At 58.3% G+C, this 16,423-nt stretch overlaps 1 protein-coding gene across 3 annotated transcripts in view; it reads right to left on the bottom strand.

The window, feature by feature from the left end:
- The window catches only part of PTPRN (protein tyrosine phosphatase receptor type N), a 48,280-nt gene that overhangs the window by 23,251 nt on the left and 8,606 nt on the right, over positions 1-16,423 (bottom strand). For 2 of the 3 annotated variants that reach the window (XR_012154178.2, XM_073304823.2), the window contains exons 2-8: positions 12,509-12,559; positions 11,889-12,002; positions 11,597-11,702; positions 9,640-9,901; positions 8,936-9,275; positions 3,102-3,218; positions 2,820-2,854 (exon numbers count right to left, since the gene is read on the bottom strand). Coding sequence is in view for 2 of the 3 variants with exons in the window: in XM_073304823.2 (XP_073160924.2) it covers positions 2,820-2,854; positions 3,102-3,218; positions 8,936-9,275; positions 9,640-9,901; positions 11,597-11,702; positions 11,889-12,002; positions 12,509-12,559 (1,025 nt within the window). In the remaining variant the exon portion in view is untranslated. The remainder of the gene's footprint in view (positions 1-2,819; positions 2,855-3,101; positions 3,219-8,935; positions 9,276-9,639; positions 9,902-11,596; positions 11,703-11,888; positions 12,003-12,508; positions 12,560-16,423) is intronic. The other variant, XM_073304825.2, reaches the window with a different exon arrangement.

Raw genomic sequence — 16,423 nt, 5'->3', positions numbered from 1 at the left:
TCTAGGTGGGGGGATAAGGGTGTATGATCGTTGCAGAGCCCTAGAGGGCAGGTGTGTGCAGGGGTCTGGACACAGAGAATGGCCGACACCCTGTTTCCTGGCCACTGATGGTCTGGGCCCTTCCCCCCTGCAAGGTGAGAGCTAAAGGGTTGGAGAACAAAGTAATCCGGTGACCTCCTGGCCCAGGAAAGGGACAAAACCCAGAGGAGGAGGGGCTGGAGGGAGTTTCAGTTTGGGGCTGGCTGGGACATGGAGGGAAGGGCGGACGGGGTTGTCTGGCTCACTGCCCCCCAAAATGGACCCAGCTGAGGGGTCCTGTTCTCTGCACCTACAAGCTCTGTGTTAGACCATGTTCCTGTCGTCGAATAAACCTGTTTTACTGGCTGGCTGAGAGTCCCGTCTGACTGCGGAGTTGGGGGGCAGGACCCTCTGGCTTCCCCAGGACCCTGCCTGAGCGGACTCGCTGTGGGAAGCGCACGGAGGGGCAGAGGAGGCTGAATGCTCCGAGGTCAGACCCAGGAAGGTGGAGCCGGGGGAGCTGTGTGTCCTGCAGACAGGCTGCTCCCAGAGAGGAGACTTCCCCAGAGTCCTGCCTGGCTTCATGGGGAGCAGATCCAGAGCATCGCCCGGGGACTCCGTGACAGCATGTCAGTCCAACATTAATCCCAGGAAAAATAATGGAGGAACAGCTGATAATGGGATTTGATTAATAAAGAATTGAAGGAGGGTAACAATGTAATTAATGCAAATCAGCGGAGCTTTATGGAAAATAGATCCTGTCAAACTAACTTGATATCTTTTTTGGTTGGTATTACAAGTGTGGTTGGAAAGGTAATACCATGGATGTAATCTACTTAGACTTCCGACTCGGTGCCGCAGGGCATTTTGATTAAGAAACGATAAGGATATAAAGTTAAGATGACCACACATTCAGTGATTAATAACTAGCTTATTGGTCTCAAAATATAACTGTAAATAGAGAATAGTCACTAAACGGGTGGGTTTCCAGAGGAGTCCTGCAGGGATCAGTTCTTGGCCCTGCGCTATTTAAGGTTTTTATCATTGACCTGGAAGAAAACATAAAATCCATCTCTAATAAAGTTTGCAGCAGACACAGAAATTGGGGGAAGTGGGAAATAACAAAGAGGACGGGTCACTGATACAGAGTGATCTGATCACTTGGTAAACTGGGCTCAAGACAACAATACACATTTTAATAAGGCCAAAGGTGAAGTCAGATATCTAGGAAAAGAACGTCGGCCGTACTTACAGGATAGGGGATTCGATCCTGGGGGACAGGGACTCTGAAAAGGACTTGGAGTCACGGCGGATACTTAGCTGAACACGAGATCCCAGTGTGACCAACGCAGCCAAAAGAGCTAATGCGATCCTGGGCTGCATCAACAGGGGAATCCCGAGGAGAAGCAGGAAGGTGATTTTACCTCTGTATTGGGCACTGGTGCGACTGCTGCTGGAATCGTGTGTCCAGTTCTGGTGCCCACAGCTCAAGGAGGATGTTGATAAATTGGAGAGGGGGCAGAGAAGAACCACGAGAAGGATTAGAGGACTGGAAAACCTGCCTTCGAGCAACAGACTCATGGAGCAGAATCTACGTAGCTTAACAAAGAGAAGCTTCAGGGATGACGTGATCCCAGTCTGTAAGTACCTTCATGGGGAACAAATATTTGCTCACTGGCTTGTCTGCCTAGCAGCGGAAGATCTAACACAACCCAGCATCTGGAGGTTGAAGCTAGACACATGCAGACTGGCAGTCAGACCAGTGTTTAGAGGGAGGGTGATTAATCGCTGGAACAACTCACCAAGGGCCGGGGTGGATTGTCCATCACCAGCAGTTTCTGAATCCAGGATGGATGTTTTTCTAAGCCACCTGCTCTCGCTCAGACAGGCCTGAACTCAGGGCAGGGCTCAGGCTAGGTGGCCACAACGGTCTCTGCTGGCCTTCAGATGTCTGACTCTGTGAACCCTTCCTGACCACTGGGGGCTGTGGACGCTGTGATGAAGCGGGACTGTTCTTAATGTTTTCTCCGAATACTGTGGGGGTGCCTCAGTTTCCCCTATGCCTTTCTTAAGTATCTAGGTGGGGGGATCAGGGGGTGTGATTGTGGCAGAGCCCTAGAGGGCCAGTGTGATGGGGTCTGCACAGAGAATGGCCGACACCCTGTTCCCTGGCCACTGATGGCCTGGGCCCTTCCCCCCTGCAAAGGGGCCAACTGAAGGGGTTGGAGAACAAAGATCAGGTGGCCTCCTGGCCTGGGAAAGAGGCAAACCAAATGAGGGGCTGGAGAGTTTCAGTTTGGAGCTGGATGGGGAAAAGAGAGGGAGGCCCAGACCTCTGGTCTGGCCTCCCTGCCCCCAAGATGGACCTGACTGAGGGGTCCTGTTCTCTGCACCTACAAGCTCTGTGTTAGACCATGTTCCTATCGGCTAATAAACCTTCTGTTTCCCCGGCTGGCTGAGAGTCCCGTCTGACTACGGAGTTGGGGGGCAGGACCCTCTGGGCCCCCCCCCCCCAGGACCCCGCCTGGGTGGACTGGCTGTGGGAAGCGCACGGAGGGGCAGAGGAGGCTGAATGCTCCGAGGTCAGACCCAGGAAGGGGGAAGCCGGGGGAGCTGTGTGTCCTGCAGACAGGCTGCTCCCCGAGAGGAGACTTCCCCAGAGTCCTGCCTGGCTTCGTAGGGAGCAGTTCCAGAGCATCGCCATGACAGACCCCCCCAGCAACAGGCCTCTCGAGTCTCAGCACAGCCCTGGGAATGGGGCTGGGATGCTGCCCTGTGCGGCAGGGAATGGCCGGACTTACCCGCTTGGCCTCCGGAGCCTCCTGGCCAAAGCCACCTGCCGGGAGAGAAAAGGACATTTTGTGTTGGCACAACCAAGGCTCACGCACTGCTCCAGGCACAAAGAAAGCACCCGGGGTGCGGGGGGAGGAATCAGGCAGATTCGAGGATGGGGCAACGTACTCCCCCCCTCCTGGGGGGAACCGGCAGCACATCCCACAGTAGATGTAGTGCTGGCATCTCTCACCTCTCTGCCCCCCGCCCCACTGCCCATCCTCCCGCCTGCCAAAGTCAGCCCCACTCACCGGGGTGCTGGAGCAGCTGCAGCAGGGTGGAGAGGCTGCCGAGCTGCTGGGGACTCAGGTCCTGCAGCCCCACCCCGTAGTCGGCCAGCACCGCCACCAGTCTCTGCAGGGCTGCATCTGCGGGAGGGAGACAGCGCTCGCTTTGGGATCCTGCCCACGGAGCAACAGGCAGCCCAGCGCCAGGCACCTGCCAGCTGGCAGGGGGCTGGACTCAATGGAGGCGACAGGGAGGAGTAGGGAATGCCTGCTAGGTGAGAGAAATCGTGGCCTGGGTCGGGAGGGGACACCTCAGCCAAGTGTCTGCCCTCGCTGGGCCAGAGAGGTCAGGATCCGGGGGGGGGGGGGGGGGGGGGAGGGACAGGAGCCACCTGCTGGGGCAGGGCAGAGCCCCCACCCCGGGGCCCAGAGGAGGAAGGGGAGAGGGAGCTGCATGACTAAGGCTAAGATTTAGTCAAAGTCATGGACAGGTCTCATGCAATAAGCAAATAAGCAAAAAATTCATGCCAGTGACCTGTCCATAGCTTTTACTATAAATACTCGTTGACTAAAACTTAGCAGCTCCTGGGGCCACGGGGGTGCTGCTGCGCTGGGTTGCCCCAAGGGCTGATAGCTGGCCCCTGCTTGGAGGCGGGGGGGGGGGGGGGGAGAAGAGGCTGACTGTCCCCTGACACCCTGAGACCCCCAGGGGCTGCTGCTGCTCGGGCGGCCCTGGGGTCAGCCGCTTTGGCAGCTGCGGAAGTCATGGAGGCCCCGGAAAGTCACGGAATCTGTGACAGACTCGCAGCTTTATGCAAGAGCTGTTTAAGACTCGTAGTAATGGGGAACTTAACTACCCTGACATCTGCTGGAAAAATCACACGGCAAAACCCAACTGTGACAAATGGGAATATTTTATGAGCCTGATGTGTGCCTCAGTTTCCCCTATATTTCTCATGGCTACCCAGGGGGAGCGGGGTTGGGGAGGACTGTTTGTACTGAGACATAGGAGTGAATGGCGCCCAGCTCTTCTGAGCCGGGCTGAGTCACTGGAAAAGGACTGTCCAAAGCTGACCCCAAATCAATGGTGAATCTGAGAAGACAATGGCAAATCCAGTCACTGGGCCATTGACATCTAGCAACCACAAACCCAGGGGGAGACGGCGTGACACTGGCTGAACTGGTACCAGCTCACGGCAAGATCCCCATGGTTCAAATCCGTGGCTGGAACCGGCTTGGCTCCCCTGTGCATTAGTGCTGGTAAAACAGGCATTAGAAGCCTGAGGAGGGCGTTCTGCTTCGTGTTTATGGATTGCCGGCGAGTGGCTGCCAGCATCAATCTCACTTACCGCAAGTGCATCCCATACGGTACGGTGGTAGTTAAGCATTTGTGTTGTGAGCCTGGGAGTGTGTCAATCACCAGCCAGGAGAGACAGTAACTCGTGCGAAGGGCCGGTCTCCGACAGCAGGTGTTAGGTCCTGCCACCAGGGAAGGCCCCTTGACGCCTGACGGACTATTGAGGGATGTGAAAGGACAAAAGCCTGTCGCTCTGCTCTTCCCTCCCACTGGGGACGAGTCGTGCAAGTGGATTCCTCCCCTCAGTTGAGTTGCCAGCTCAGAGCACATGGGAGGAAGGGAATAAAAGCCCCGCCCCAGGAGGAGCCGGATCTCTGGGCCGCTCGGACCCTGCGGGGCAAGGTTTCTAGGCATCAGCAAATGACCCCCAGCCACTTAGCTGGGGTTAGCACTGAAGGTCATACAGACCTTGCTTATTACCGCAGTTTCTATTACCTTTGGAAACTTAAGATGGTAACCATTGGTGTAGCTATGGTTACCTGCTTTAACCTTGTAAATAACACGTTTCCTTTGCCTGTTTAATAGATCAGTAGATCGCGTATTAGAGGCTTGGCTACAAGCATTGACTTTGGTGAGAGACCCCAGCTTAGTTGTGTGACAAAGTGTTTTCTTGGTTTTCCTGTGGGTTGCATGCAGAGGGGGTGGGACTCAGTTTCCCTGGGTGTTACGGGTTTAACGAGGGGATGGGAGAGGGAGTTTGTTGGGACACAGGGCCGGCGAGGGAACTTGGGACCCCGGCCAATGGCCTGGAGAACGGAGACCCCAGCGACTGGGGACCGGGAGGCCCAGCTCAGGAGTCCCAGCCGGGTCTGGCCAGCGGGAGGACAATGGGCTGAGAAGAGGGGACCCCGGTGACCTGACCAGCCAGGTCCAGCCAGAGGGGCCAGAGCACAGAAGCAGGGAGAGGGGGCCCAGGCGACCCTGTTTACCTGGAGAGAAGACAATGGATGGGGGCGGGCTTGGGGCTGGTGATCTCAGCTGCAAAGCAGGGGGGCTCTGGGCTGGAGGGAGGGGGCAGGCAGAACCCCCCTGGATGCAGGAGAGACTGGGATGTGCTGGGCTGAGGGAGGCCAGGCCGGAGGCTGGAGAGAGTTTCCTGTGCTGTGTTCAGATGCTCAAACCCTCCTGTGTTACGCCGGCTGAGAGTCACTCTGGTCTAGAGACCAAGGCGGGGCGGGGGGGGGATTATTCCCTCTGGGAGTGCAGGTCCCAGGGGTCCAGAGCGACGGGGCCCATGGCAGAGACAGGTGTGCTAATGCTCAGAAAGGTGCGGTTCCAGGAGATGGAGGGGCTTAACCCCCGAGAGAGAGAGTGGCCTCTGAGAAGGGCTGTCGCACTGGCAGGGGTTCCCCCCAGGAACCGCACGGGGCCAAGAGTGGGCACGACCTGGGAATCCGTGACAAGTTGCACCTGAGATAAGTGACTGGTGCTTTGGGACTGGGTGTAGCAGGAATAGGGCTGCGATCCTTGGTGTCAGGGAGCATCTGGCACAGAGGTGAGGCAGACAGATGGAGGTACCCAAGCAGAATGGATCCCACGCCCCGTTTGGGCAGTGAGCATGCCCAAGGCATTCACACTTAACTGGCTGGCGAACTCTCAGTATGGAACTCACAGCCAATGTGGGGTTTGTACCTGCCCTGAGGCTGGTCCCCACGCCCGAGTCACAGCAGGACAGCGTGATGGATGGTTCCCCCCGCCCTCGGAGGAAGGCTGAGCACTAGGCCCCAGCTCGAGAACAGAGGACGGGCAAGGGGTGAGGGGGAGAAGAGCTGGCTGCTGGAGGATCAAGTAAGCAAGGTCGGGCAGAGCCAGAGAGGTGAACCTGGCGCTCACGACAGCTGGGCCAGGCTCTGGGCTGACCAGAAGGGAGGGGGAGGATGCTTTGACCGGCCTTTCCCTGACCCAACCGAAGGACATCCTGTGCTGTGTGCCAGTGAACGAAAACCTGACTGTTTCAACAGCGCTGTAGCCGCCAATGCTGGGTGAGGGGCATTAATCCCGGGGAGTCTTGCCTCGGTCTGTCTCAGCTGGATTTGCTGAATGGCACTCACGCTGCAAAGCAGGGGGGCTGGAGCCCCAGAGGTTCAGCCTCAGGTGGTGGTGAGGCCGCATGGTTTCCCCTGGAGGAAGAGTGAGACCCTTTCGGGGCCTGGCCCACCAACTGGTTCCTTCGAGAGACTGTTCCAAAGCTGGGGGCATAGCACCGATCGTGGGGATCCGGGACACCAACATTTCTAATAAATCCTTGGAATGTCTGGGGGACAACTTTTTGTTTCAGAAAGTGGAGGAAGTAACCCAGGGGACAGCCCTTGTAGAGTTGATTCTGGCCAACAGGGAGGAATTGGTAGCAAATCTGAAGGAGGAGGCAGTTTGGGTGACAGTGATCATGAAAGGAGAGATGTCATGATTCCGAGGAAAGGAGGAGAGAGAGCAGCAGAACGAGGACAATGGATTCCAGAAACCAGACGTGAACTAACGCAGAGAATGGGAGGTGAGGTCCATGGGCAGAGACTCTAAGGGGTTTAGGAGAGCTGGCAGTTTTCCCAGGAGACAATAGTCACGTTACAACTGCAGATGAGCCCGATGCAAAGGAAAGATGGGAAGAACTGTAAGAGGCCAATGTGACTCCCCCAGGAGCTCTTTAATGACCCGAAACTCAAAAAGGAATCTTACAAAAAGCGGAGACATGGATGAATTGCTCAGGAGGGGCACAAAGGAACAGCACAGTCTAGTAGGAGCAAAATCAGAAAGGCCAAGGCACAAAATGAGTTACAGATACCAAGGGACATAAAAGGCAACAAGAAGAGGTTCTTTAAATACATTAGGAGCAAGAGAAAGACAGAAGCAAGTGCAGGTCCTCTGCTTAGTGGGGAAGGAGAGCTAATACCGGATGACATCAAGACGAGCGCGGTGTTTAAGGCCTATTTGGGTTCAGTCTTCACTAGAAAGGTTCATGATGACCAGACACTCAACATATTTATCACTAACAAGGGGGAAGGAACAAGCCGAAATAGGGGACAAACTGGTTAAAGTCTATTTAGAGGAGTTGCATGTATTCAGGTTGGCAGGGCCTGAAGGCATTCATCCCAGGCTACTTAAGGGACTAGCTGAAGCCATCTCTGAACCCTTAGCAATTATCTTCAGGAACTCCTGGAGGACGGGTGAGGGCCCAGAGGACTGGAGAAGGGCAGACACAGCCCCTGTCTGTAAAATGGGGAACAAGGAGGACCCAGGGAATTTGATACCTGGAAAGATACTGGAACAAAATATTAACCAGTTTGTGAGCACCTTGAGGCTAACTGGTTTAGAAGGAGTAGCCAGCATGGCTTTGCCAAGAACAAATCACGGCAAACCAACCGAACTTCCTCCTTTGACAGGGTCACTGGCCCAATGGCTGGGGGAAGCAGTGGACGGGATATATCTGGATGTCAGTAAGGCTTTTGGCACAGTCCCACGTGACATTCTCCTAAACAAACTAGGGCAATGTGGTCTAGATGAAATTACTATCCGGGGGGTGCACAACTGGCTGAAAGGCCATACCCTAAGAGTAGTTATCCAGGGTTCATTGTCAAACAGGGAGTGTGGATCTGGTGGGGTTCTGCAGGGGTCAGCCCTGGGTCTGGCACTATTCAATATTTTCAGTCATGACGTGGATAATGGAGTGGAGAGGATGCTTATGAAATGTGCAGATGACACCAAGCTGGGAGAGGTCACAAGCACTTTGGAGGCAGGATTAGAATCCAAAGCGACCTTGACATTGGAGAACTGGTCTGAAATCAACAAGACAAATTCAATAGAGACAAGAGCAAAGTACCACGTGTAGGGAGGAAAACTCAGCACAAACTGGGGACTAACTGGCTCAGTGATAGCCCTGCTGGACAGGAGCTGGGGGTTACACTGGATCACAAATTGAAGAAGAATCAGCAATGTGATACAGCTGTGAGACAGGCGAGTCTCATCTGAGTGCATTAACAGGAGCGTCGTATGGAAGACATGGGAGGTCACTGTCCCGCTCTGCTCAACGCTGGCGAGGCCTCAGCTGGACTCCTGTGTCCCGTTCTGGGCACCACACTTTAGGAAAGATGCAGATAAATTGGAGAGAGTCCAGAGGAGAGCAACAAACCTGATGAAAGGTTTAGAAAACCTGCCCTCTGAGGAAAGGTTAAAAACCAGGGCATGTTTAGTCTGGAGAAAAGGCAACTGAGGGGGGCCTGAGAACAGGCTTCCAATATGCTAAGGGCTGTTACGAAAAGGCCGGAGATCAATAGTCCGGCCTACTGGACACGGAGAACAAGCAGCAATGGGCTTAACCTGCAGCCAGGGGGACTGCGGTTAGCAACCAGGAAAAACTTTCAAATGCTCAGGGGAGTCACGCTCCGGAGCAGGCTCCCAAGGGGGGCTGGGGAATCTCCCTTGTCAGAACAAGCTGGACAAACCCCTGGCTGGGCCGGTCCAGGTGTCCTAGGAGTCTGTGGGTGACTGGCTGGAAGGCAGGGGTTACCTGACTGCACCTGGGGACCCAGGGCTGGCTGCTGCTGTCTGTTCTCTTCATCGGGCTCGGCGTAGTCCCGGGGGAGCCCCTGGCTGTGCTGGGCCCTCGTGCTGGCAGGGGCCAACCGGATCGCCTTCTCTCTCGGCGAGTAGAACATGCCCAGGTCCTGGAAGAGGTGCCCTCCATCCAGCCCTGGCTGCCCCCCATAGGAAGGGATGGGGCTGGCCCCAAAGAGGGCTTGGGAGGCCTGGGCAGGGGCCCTGCCAAGGAGAGCAGGGAGCTCAGGGCTCTGCCTGGCCGAATTGCCCTGGATAGGGCTCAGCTGCTGTGTACCATCCTGGTAGCCAAACTGTAACCAAAGCACAGAACCATCACACCCTCAGTGCCAGGAACAGCCCCCCTGGAGAGCAATCTACCATGGGCTACAGTGCTAACAACATCCTCCCCAAAACCCTAGAGAAGAGGGACCCCTCGCCCAGTGCGGAGATGCAGCCACCTCTGGGGCGGGGTGTGGCCACTGGTTAACAGCCACATTGCACAGCGGTTTAGACAAGCTGGTGAGACAGAATCTTGTGTCCATCAGGAACATGGGGGGCTGGGCCTGCCTAGGGTGTCTGTCTGATCTGCGTCTGTCTGTCCCACTCTGCCCCACCCACCCAAGGCCTCCTGGGCTCGCGTCAGGGCCGGAGGAAGGTGGCCTGCCCCCCACTCACCTTGTGGTACGAATAGGGATGCAGCAGTCCTTCCTCATAGCCCAGCTCAGGTGGGGGGCCCAGCAACAGGAGCTCCAGGTATCGCTGCAGCAGGGTGGGGGGTAGCGGGGGCTGTGGTTCCAGGTGTGGGGCCTTCTCGGTGCTGGCGGGCAGCAGGCGTGGAGCCATATGCAGGGCACTGCCCGGCTGGCTGGGCTGTGATGGGAACAGGGCCATCCGGGGAGCGGCACGCAGTGGTGAGAACCTTAGAGACACAGCAGCCCTGGAGAGTGACATGGCGGGGCTGGGCTCCCCCTTCTTCCCCACTACCCCCGAGAAGCAGGAGAGCAGGGGCCTGGGGCCCCTGGAAACACAGGCTGCAGGCATGACCCTATGCCCCATATTCTTCGTAGAGAGATTGTTATGATGTGAATATGGCATAACAAAGATATGTTTTATGCAAGATGGCTCATGTGAGCTCTCATTGGAAAGGCTGCGATTTACTGAATGGGATTATCCAGTGGGTATCCCTGTATCATTTCTGTGTCTGAAGTTAGGAATATTGACTATGTAACAATTACAAGTGGGTTTTCATCGGGGGAACGCCCACCAGACAGAATACCATCAGCCTGGATGGGCCATCAGGGAGAACGACAGGACTTTGAAGGTGCTAACCTCCCAACTTCCTGAGAAGCTGCTTTGACACGGCAGGGTCATGTGATCATGTCATCTGGTACTGGACTCCATCTTGGGCTGCTGGTATTTTTCCACTAGTAGGGGGTGGGGAACAAACTGGGAAACGAAGGATTCCTGCCATATGTAAATCCTATTTAAGGCTGAGAAGTTAATCAGGGTCAGTTCTTCACTGAATCCCCACCCAGGATGATGGCCGAGAACATCTAAAACAAGGACTGAGGGGAGGAGAAGAGCTGAGCCCGGGCCGGAAAAGGTGTCTGGCCTGTGACAGAAATACCTGGAGTTTTAAGCTGCAAGCAAGAGCAGAAACTCTGCAACCTCCTTAAAACAACATTTAGGATGAGAAATGACTACTTGTAGCCAGTTTCTTTAGTGTGTTAAGTTTAGTTTGCGTGTTTGCTTTATTTGCTCAGTGATCTGCTTTGATCTGTTTGCAATCCCTTATCATCACTTACAATCTCTCTTTTGTAGCTAATAAACTTGTTTTGTTTTCTTTAAACCAGTTTGAGCAATTCATGGGGGGGGCTCCTAAAAGCTGTGCATATCTTCCTCCACATCGAGGGAGGGGGTGATTTTCATGAGCTTACACTGTGTAGATTTCTGTGCAGCTCAAGACAATACAATTTTGGGGTGCAGTACTGGGCAATCCTCAAGCTGACTCTTCCCATGCAGAGCAGATCTCAGTGCTTGTGTCTTTCTGCAGCTGGGCATGTCCCTGCCTGCGTGTTGCTGGAGGGGGCTTGAGGGCCTGGCTCAGCAGGACAGGGTGAGGGAGCCCAGGCTGGTGGAACAGGCGGGCTCAGTGGGACCCCAGTACATCACTCGGAGGGGATCGACCCGTCACAGCAGGCTCCTGTGCCTGACCAGCCAGCTCCTGGGGTCACACAGGAAGCTGCTGTGGGATGCAGGAGAGGGGCTCTCTTTTTGAATGCTGGGGGTGGCCCTGGGCAGCAGGGGTTGGGGAAGCCCCGGGACCGGAGCCCTGTGGGGGCCAGCTGGGGTAAGCCAGACGCTCCCATCACAGATCCCCTGCTGTGCCTAGCTCTCCCCAGGGCGCGGGTCTGGCTGCTGCTTCCCCAGCGGGTGCCAGCAGCTCACTCAGCCGCAGCAAGCAATGCCCACCAACGGGGGGGAGCCCCAGCCAGAGCGGGCACATGACACCCAGCTGCGCCCTTCGTGCCACCCTGGTAGGGCTGCGTGTGGGGTGGGAGCTGCTGGGAGGAGGGTGGCACAGGCTCTGGGGTGCCCCTGGCCTGGGGCGGGGCGGGCAGCCCAGCCGTACCTCTCCTTGGCCGCGGGCTCCCGTGCGAGGGGCGGACGCAGCCTGGGGATCCGCTCCATCTCCTGGGCGATCACGTATTGCGTGAGGTCATCCCGCCACGACAGCCCTGTCCGCGGGGAGAGAGGCAGCCAGTCAGAGCACAGAGACGAAGGGGCGGGAGCCAGTTCCCAGGGAGTCGCCGTGGCGAGAGGAAACGGGCCATCCTGGCACCGACCGCCCAGGCTGACCTGCCCCTGCCCCAGGGCCACCTGGGTCCCACCCTGCTCCCAGCCCCCCGCCCGCCGGGGCTCACCTTGGGCCGTGAGGCGGTGCAGCACGTCCTGCAGGCGCTGAAGTACGGGCGAGGTGACCTGGAAGTAGGGGCTGTCGCGGGCCGCGCTCTCCTGGCACTGCCCAAACAGGCCATCTAGGAGCAGAGCAGAGAGGGTGCCAGCCTGGGGGCTCAGCGTTGGGCCCAGGGGAGCCCAGGGGCAGTGAGCTCAGCTCCGGTGGGCCAGGCTGGGGGGGAGGGGGGGCCGTGGGCCTGGCCCCTGGTTCCCCCCCCTCATTCACCCTGCTACGGAGCAGCCACCGGCCGCCCAAGGTGGTGGTGGGGGCAGGACACTGCAGCCAGCACCGGCCCCACGGGGCAGCCCAAAGTCACTGGTGGAGGAGGGGAGCTGGGGGCAGTTTTACCCCACCCTAACCTGTCTTCCACCTGCCCCCTCGGGCCCCCCCTGCACCAGGTGCTGCAGCCTCAGCAGTTCCCCCCCCCCGGGGTCGCCTTTCACGGCTGGGGCATCACCACAGCAAGGCCCCAGGTCGCGGCAGGACTCAGCCTCACCCCACCGAGCCACAGGGCACTGCCCCCCTTCCCCGACACCGAGCCGATAGGGGGCCGGCCCCCCCCTCCCAGGGCCCCAGGTCACTTACCCTGCACACAGACCTCCTCCTGGGAGCAGAGTCTCCTGTCGAACAGGCAGCCTGGGACAGACACGGGGACAGTTAGCGTCCCCCAAACAGACAAACAGCCAGCATGTAGGGAGGGAGTGGGGGGAGCCTTCCAGGGGCAGGACCCCCCCCAGCGACTCCACCCCCAACATGCACTGCGTGGGCACACGGCATGCTGACCCCCCACTCCCCCCTGCTCCATTAGCTGCCTGTGACAAAGGTTATGGGAAATGTTTATGATCTTGTGTGCCTCAGTTTCCCCTATATGCTGCATTGTTTTCCAGTGGGGGCGGAGGGGGACCATTTGCCCTCAGGGCAAGCTAAGAGACAGGTGTGGGTGGCCCCAGCCTTCAGAGCCAGGATGGGTCATCTCTAAGGCTACAATTATGTCACGGAGGTCATGGAATCCGTGACTTCCAGCAACCTCTGTGACACCTTCTGCCCGGGGCTAGAGCTATCAGCTGGGGGGGCCCCTGCCCGCAGCTGGTAGCCACTGGGCAGCAGGAGGACCCAGGAGCTCCCAGCTGGCCCCCTGCAGCTTCCAGACCCAGCCCTGCTGTGGGGACCCTGGAGCTCCTCGCCTCCCCGGGCGGTGGGGGGACCCCAGAGCTCCCAGCCACTGCGCAGGGGACCTGCTCCCACTCACCGCAGCAGCAGTGGGGGACCCTGGAGCCCCAGGAGCAGTGGGTGCTGAACTCTCCTCCCTCCCTATTTTGACAGGGCTACTTTTAGTGAAAGTCAGGGGCAGGTCACGGGCTTCCCTGAATTTGTGTTTATTGCCCATGACCCTGTCCCTGACCTTTACTAAAACTATCCCTAATTCTTAGCCTCAGTCATCACAAGGGACTGGCCCAGGTCAGTGGAGAATCCCAGAGGAGAACAGCAAATGCAGTCACCAGGACATTCGCCTCGAGCAAACAGCATGGGGGACGGGGGATTTCCCCACCTCTCAGCCGGGAGGCTGGGCGCAATCCCCCAGGACAAAGGGCTGGCGGCTGGAAGGAGGCAGGGGCTCTCACCTGGGTTCTGACCAGGACGGTGAGATGGAGACACAGACGCAGCTTGGACCGAGGGAGTCACTGCAGCTGGGCTGGGCTCTGGGCTGACCAGAGCGGACTTAGGGGAGCACAGGGAACTGAAGGTTAAAGCACCGCCCAAAGATGGCCTGTGACGTAGGCTGCCCGAGAGCCACGGCAACCACTGGCTGAGCTGCGGTAACCCCTGCAGAGTGGACGGCGTCCGTCTCAGTGGGACTCGCTGAACAGAGCTTGCAGCGTGAAGCAGGAGGGCTGGACCCCCAGAGGTTCAGTCTCAGGAGCCGGTGAGGCCGCAAGGCCTAACCCTGAAGGAAGAATGAGACCCCCAGGGGGTCTGGCGCATGGAAGGGGTTGCTCCAAGAGACTGTTCCGAGGCTGGGGTCATAGCACTGATCCTGTGGATCCATGACTGTTGGTGGCAGCAGTGGGATGCTGAATGCACTAGCAGTATTTTACAATAAGTGACTTGCAGAAGTAAAACAAGGGTAGTCAAAGGAAATGTCCTATAACCACCTCCCTAAGAAGGGCATCGCATAACCATCTCCCTGCACAGGTTTACATGGGTAAGCTCAACAAGGCACAACTGATTAAGCTCAACCAGGCTCCCCACCAATAGATCTGAAGTGGTGGGTGTTGGAGCGGAGAGCAAAGGAGCTCGCTGACGGCGAGAGGGAGCGAGAGCATGAGGAAGAACAGTGGAAGAACCAAGAGAACCAGCAAAAGCCTGAACTGGAGCTGGAGAAGCCGAGGGGCAAGAGATCCCACCAAGGGGTGAGTGAGGAAAGGCCCCAGGATACCAATTCCACGGGCAGCCTAGATACCAAACTGCTGCCCCAGTTTAAGAGGGGAGATATCGATACCTGCTTCACTGGCTTGTGATCTGAACCAGGCTGACTCTGTGGATGGGCTACACTATCTCACCCCCAACTTGGCCCCGGAGCCATGGGGCGCACGGCCAGACGGATGGGTGGAGATGGGGACTAGGAGCTGTTTACAAAGGCTCCATGCGTAGGTTGGAGTGGACCCCTGGGGCATATGGGAGACGGTTTTGGGGTGTGCAAAGATGTCAGCCCCGACCCTGCAGGGAGAATCTCTGCGCCTGGGGTCAGTGTCACCATGCCAGAGGATCAGTGTAACCCGGCTGGGCTGGAGCAGGTCTGAGATCTGTCCCCACGAGCTGAGCATGGGGCCAGTGGCCAGGAAGCCCGAGGGTCTGGCAGGGCAGGTCGGCTGGCAGAGGAGTCTGGGGACAGTAGGTCTGGGGATGGAAAGAGACCCAAGGGGACTGGCCTAAGCCTGGGTCCATGGAAAGGGACCCAGAGCAGGCACCCCAGAAGCAGGATTCAGGGAAACCCAAAGGTGGGGGAGCAACCGACCCCGGTGAGGGGTCACGCAGACCGGGGGGCAGCAGCGAAGGGTAAAGCCGCTGTAAGACTGCTGCTGGTACCAGAGACGCCTGGTCCGAGGGTGGCCACAGCAGGGTCTCCCCAAGAGACCCCGAAACCTGGCCCATGGGGGGAGGGCTCTGTCCTGGGGGTGAGGGCAGCAGGTTAACCCCAAGAGGGGAGATGGGCTCCTCGCATAGGCATAGCCCTGACGTTCGGGGGCCTGCCGATGTGAGGGAGAACCCTGCACCCCGGCCTCCTCAGCCCCTGGGGCAAGACCAAATGCTCCTGGGGTCACGGCCTACCCCAGCCTAGGGGCAAGGACACTGTGTACTGCAGCCAGGACGGCTGGCCCATGGAGGTGGGGGGGTCGCTGCCCCGCTCACACCCTGGCAGACCAAAGCCAAAGGTTTTGTGGTGGCAAAAGGGCTGGGGGACCGCAGGAACCCCCCCATGCCCTGCTGGTGCCGTCAGCCAGACCCGACCGGAGGGAGGACGTGACCCTGCTCTGAGCCGCGTAAGGTTCAGTGATTAGCAACGGAGCTGGGAGAGGCCTGGAAGTGCCGGACGGGACAGTGACCGAGGGCAGGGGAAAGATGCCGCGACACCACTGAACATTGGTGGGTTCAAACTGCCCCAGGTCACTGCTCAGAGCGACCCTGCTCCGTTCAGTCCCCAAGGGGCAGGGGGCCCCGATATGCTGCACTGGTACAGTCGGGGAGGACAGTTTGCCTGAGCCGGGATGGGGCATTAACAAGGACTGGCCCAGCCCAACCCCGGGAAGACGACAGCAAAGCCAGTCACAGGACACCGACACCCACGACACCCACTGTGCGCACCCCCGCTCTGCAGGGAAGCGGAGCACAATCCCCCAGCTGGAGAACAAGGCCGGGGAAGGGGGGAGTTGGGGGCTCTCACCTGGGAACTGACCGAGGCGCGGCTGGGCTCTGGCTGACCTGGGTGCCCGGTGCTTTAACCTTCCTTCCTCTGGCCTGACCTCAGGCCTCCCTGTGCTGCGTCCCGCTGAGTAACAAACCTGACTTCCGCCTGCACTGGCTGCGTGGCCCTGCAGACGCTGGGCGAGGCACACTGATCCCTGCGCGGGGACAAGTCTCTGCCCAGGGTCGGTCTCAGTGGGGCTCGCTGCCTGGAGCCCACCATGGGAAGCAGGGGGGCTGGAGCCCCAGAGGTTCAGTCGCAGGAGGGCATGTGGCTGACCCTGGAGGAAGAGACGCCTCAGGGGTCTGGCACACAGACGGGTCCTCCAAGAGACGGTCCCAAACCTGGGGGCAGAGCTCTGACCCTGTGATTGGTGCCAGTGCCCAGCGAGGGGGGCCCCAGCCCCCAACTGGGCAAGCTTGTGTCTTGCTCTGTCCGAGGCCCCGAGGCAGGATGGTCCCTGCAGCCTGTTCTCCAGGGTTCAGCCCAACCCAGCTCGAGAGCTGCCCCCCATCCCCTCCCCCCAGGCTGGGGAG

Source organism: Lepidochelys kempii, chromosome 11 (genome assembly GCF_965140285.1).
Source record: "Lepidochelys kempii isolate rLepKem1 chromosome 11, rLepKem1.hap1, whole genome shotgun sequence".
NCBI classification, from domain to species: domain Eukaryota; kingdom Metazoa; phylum Chordata; order Testudines; family Cheloniidae; genus Lepidochelys; species Lepidochelys kempii.
Note: the sequence above shows the minus strand (reverse complement) of the source record. Positions and strands in the feature narration are given on the sequence as shown.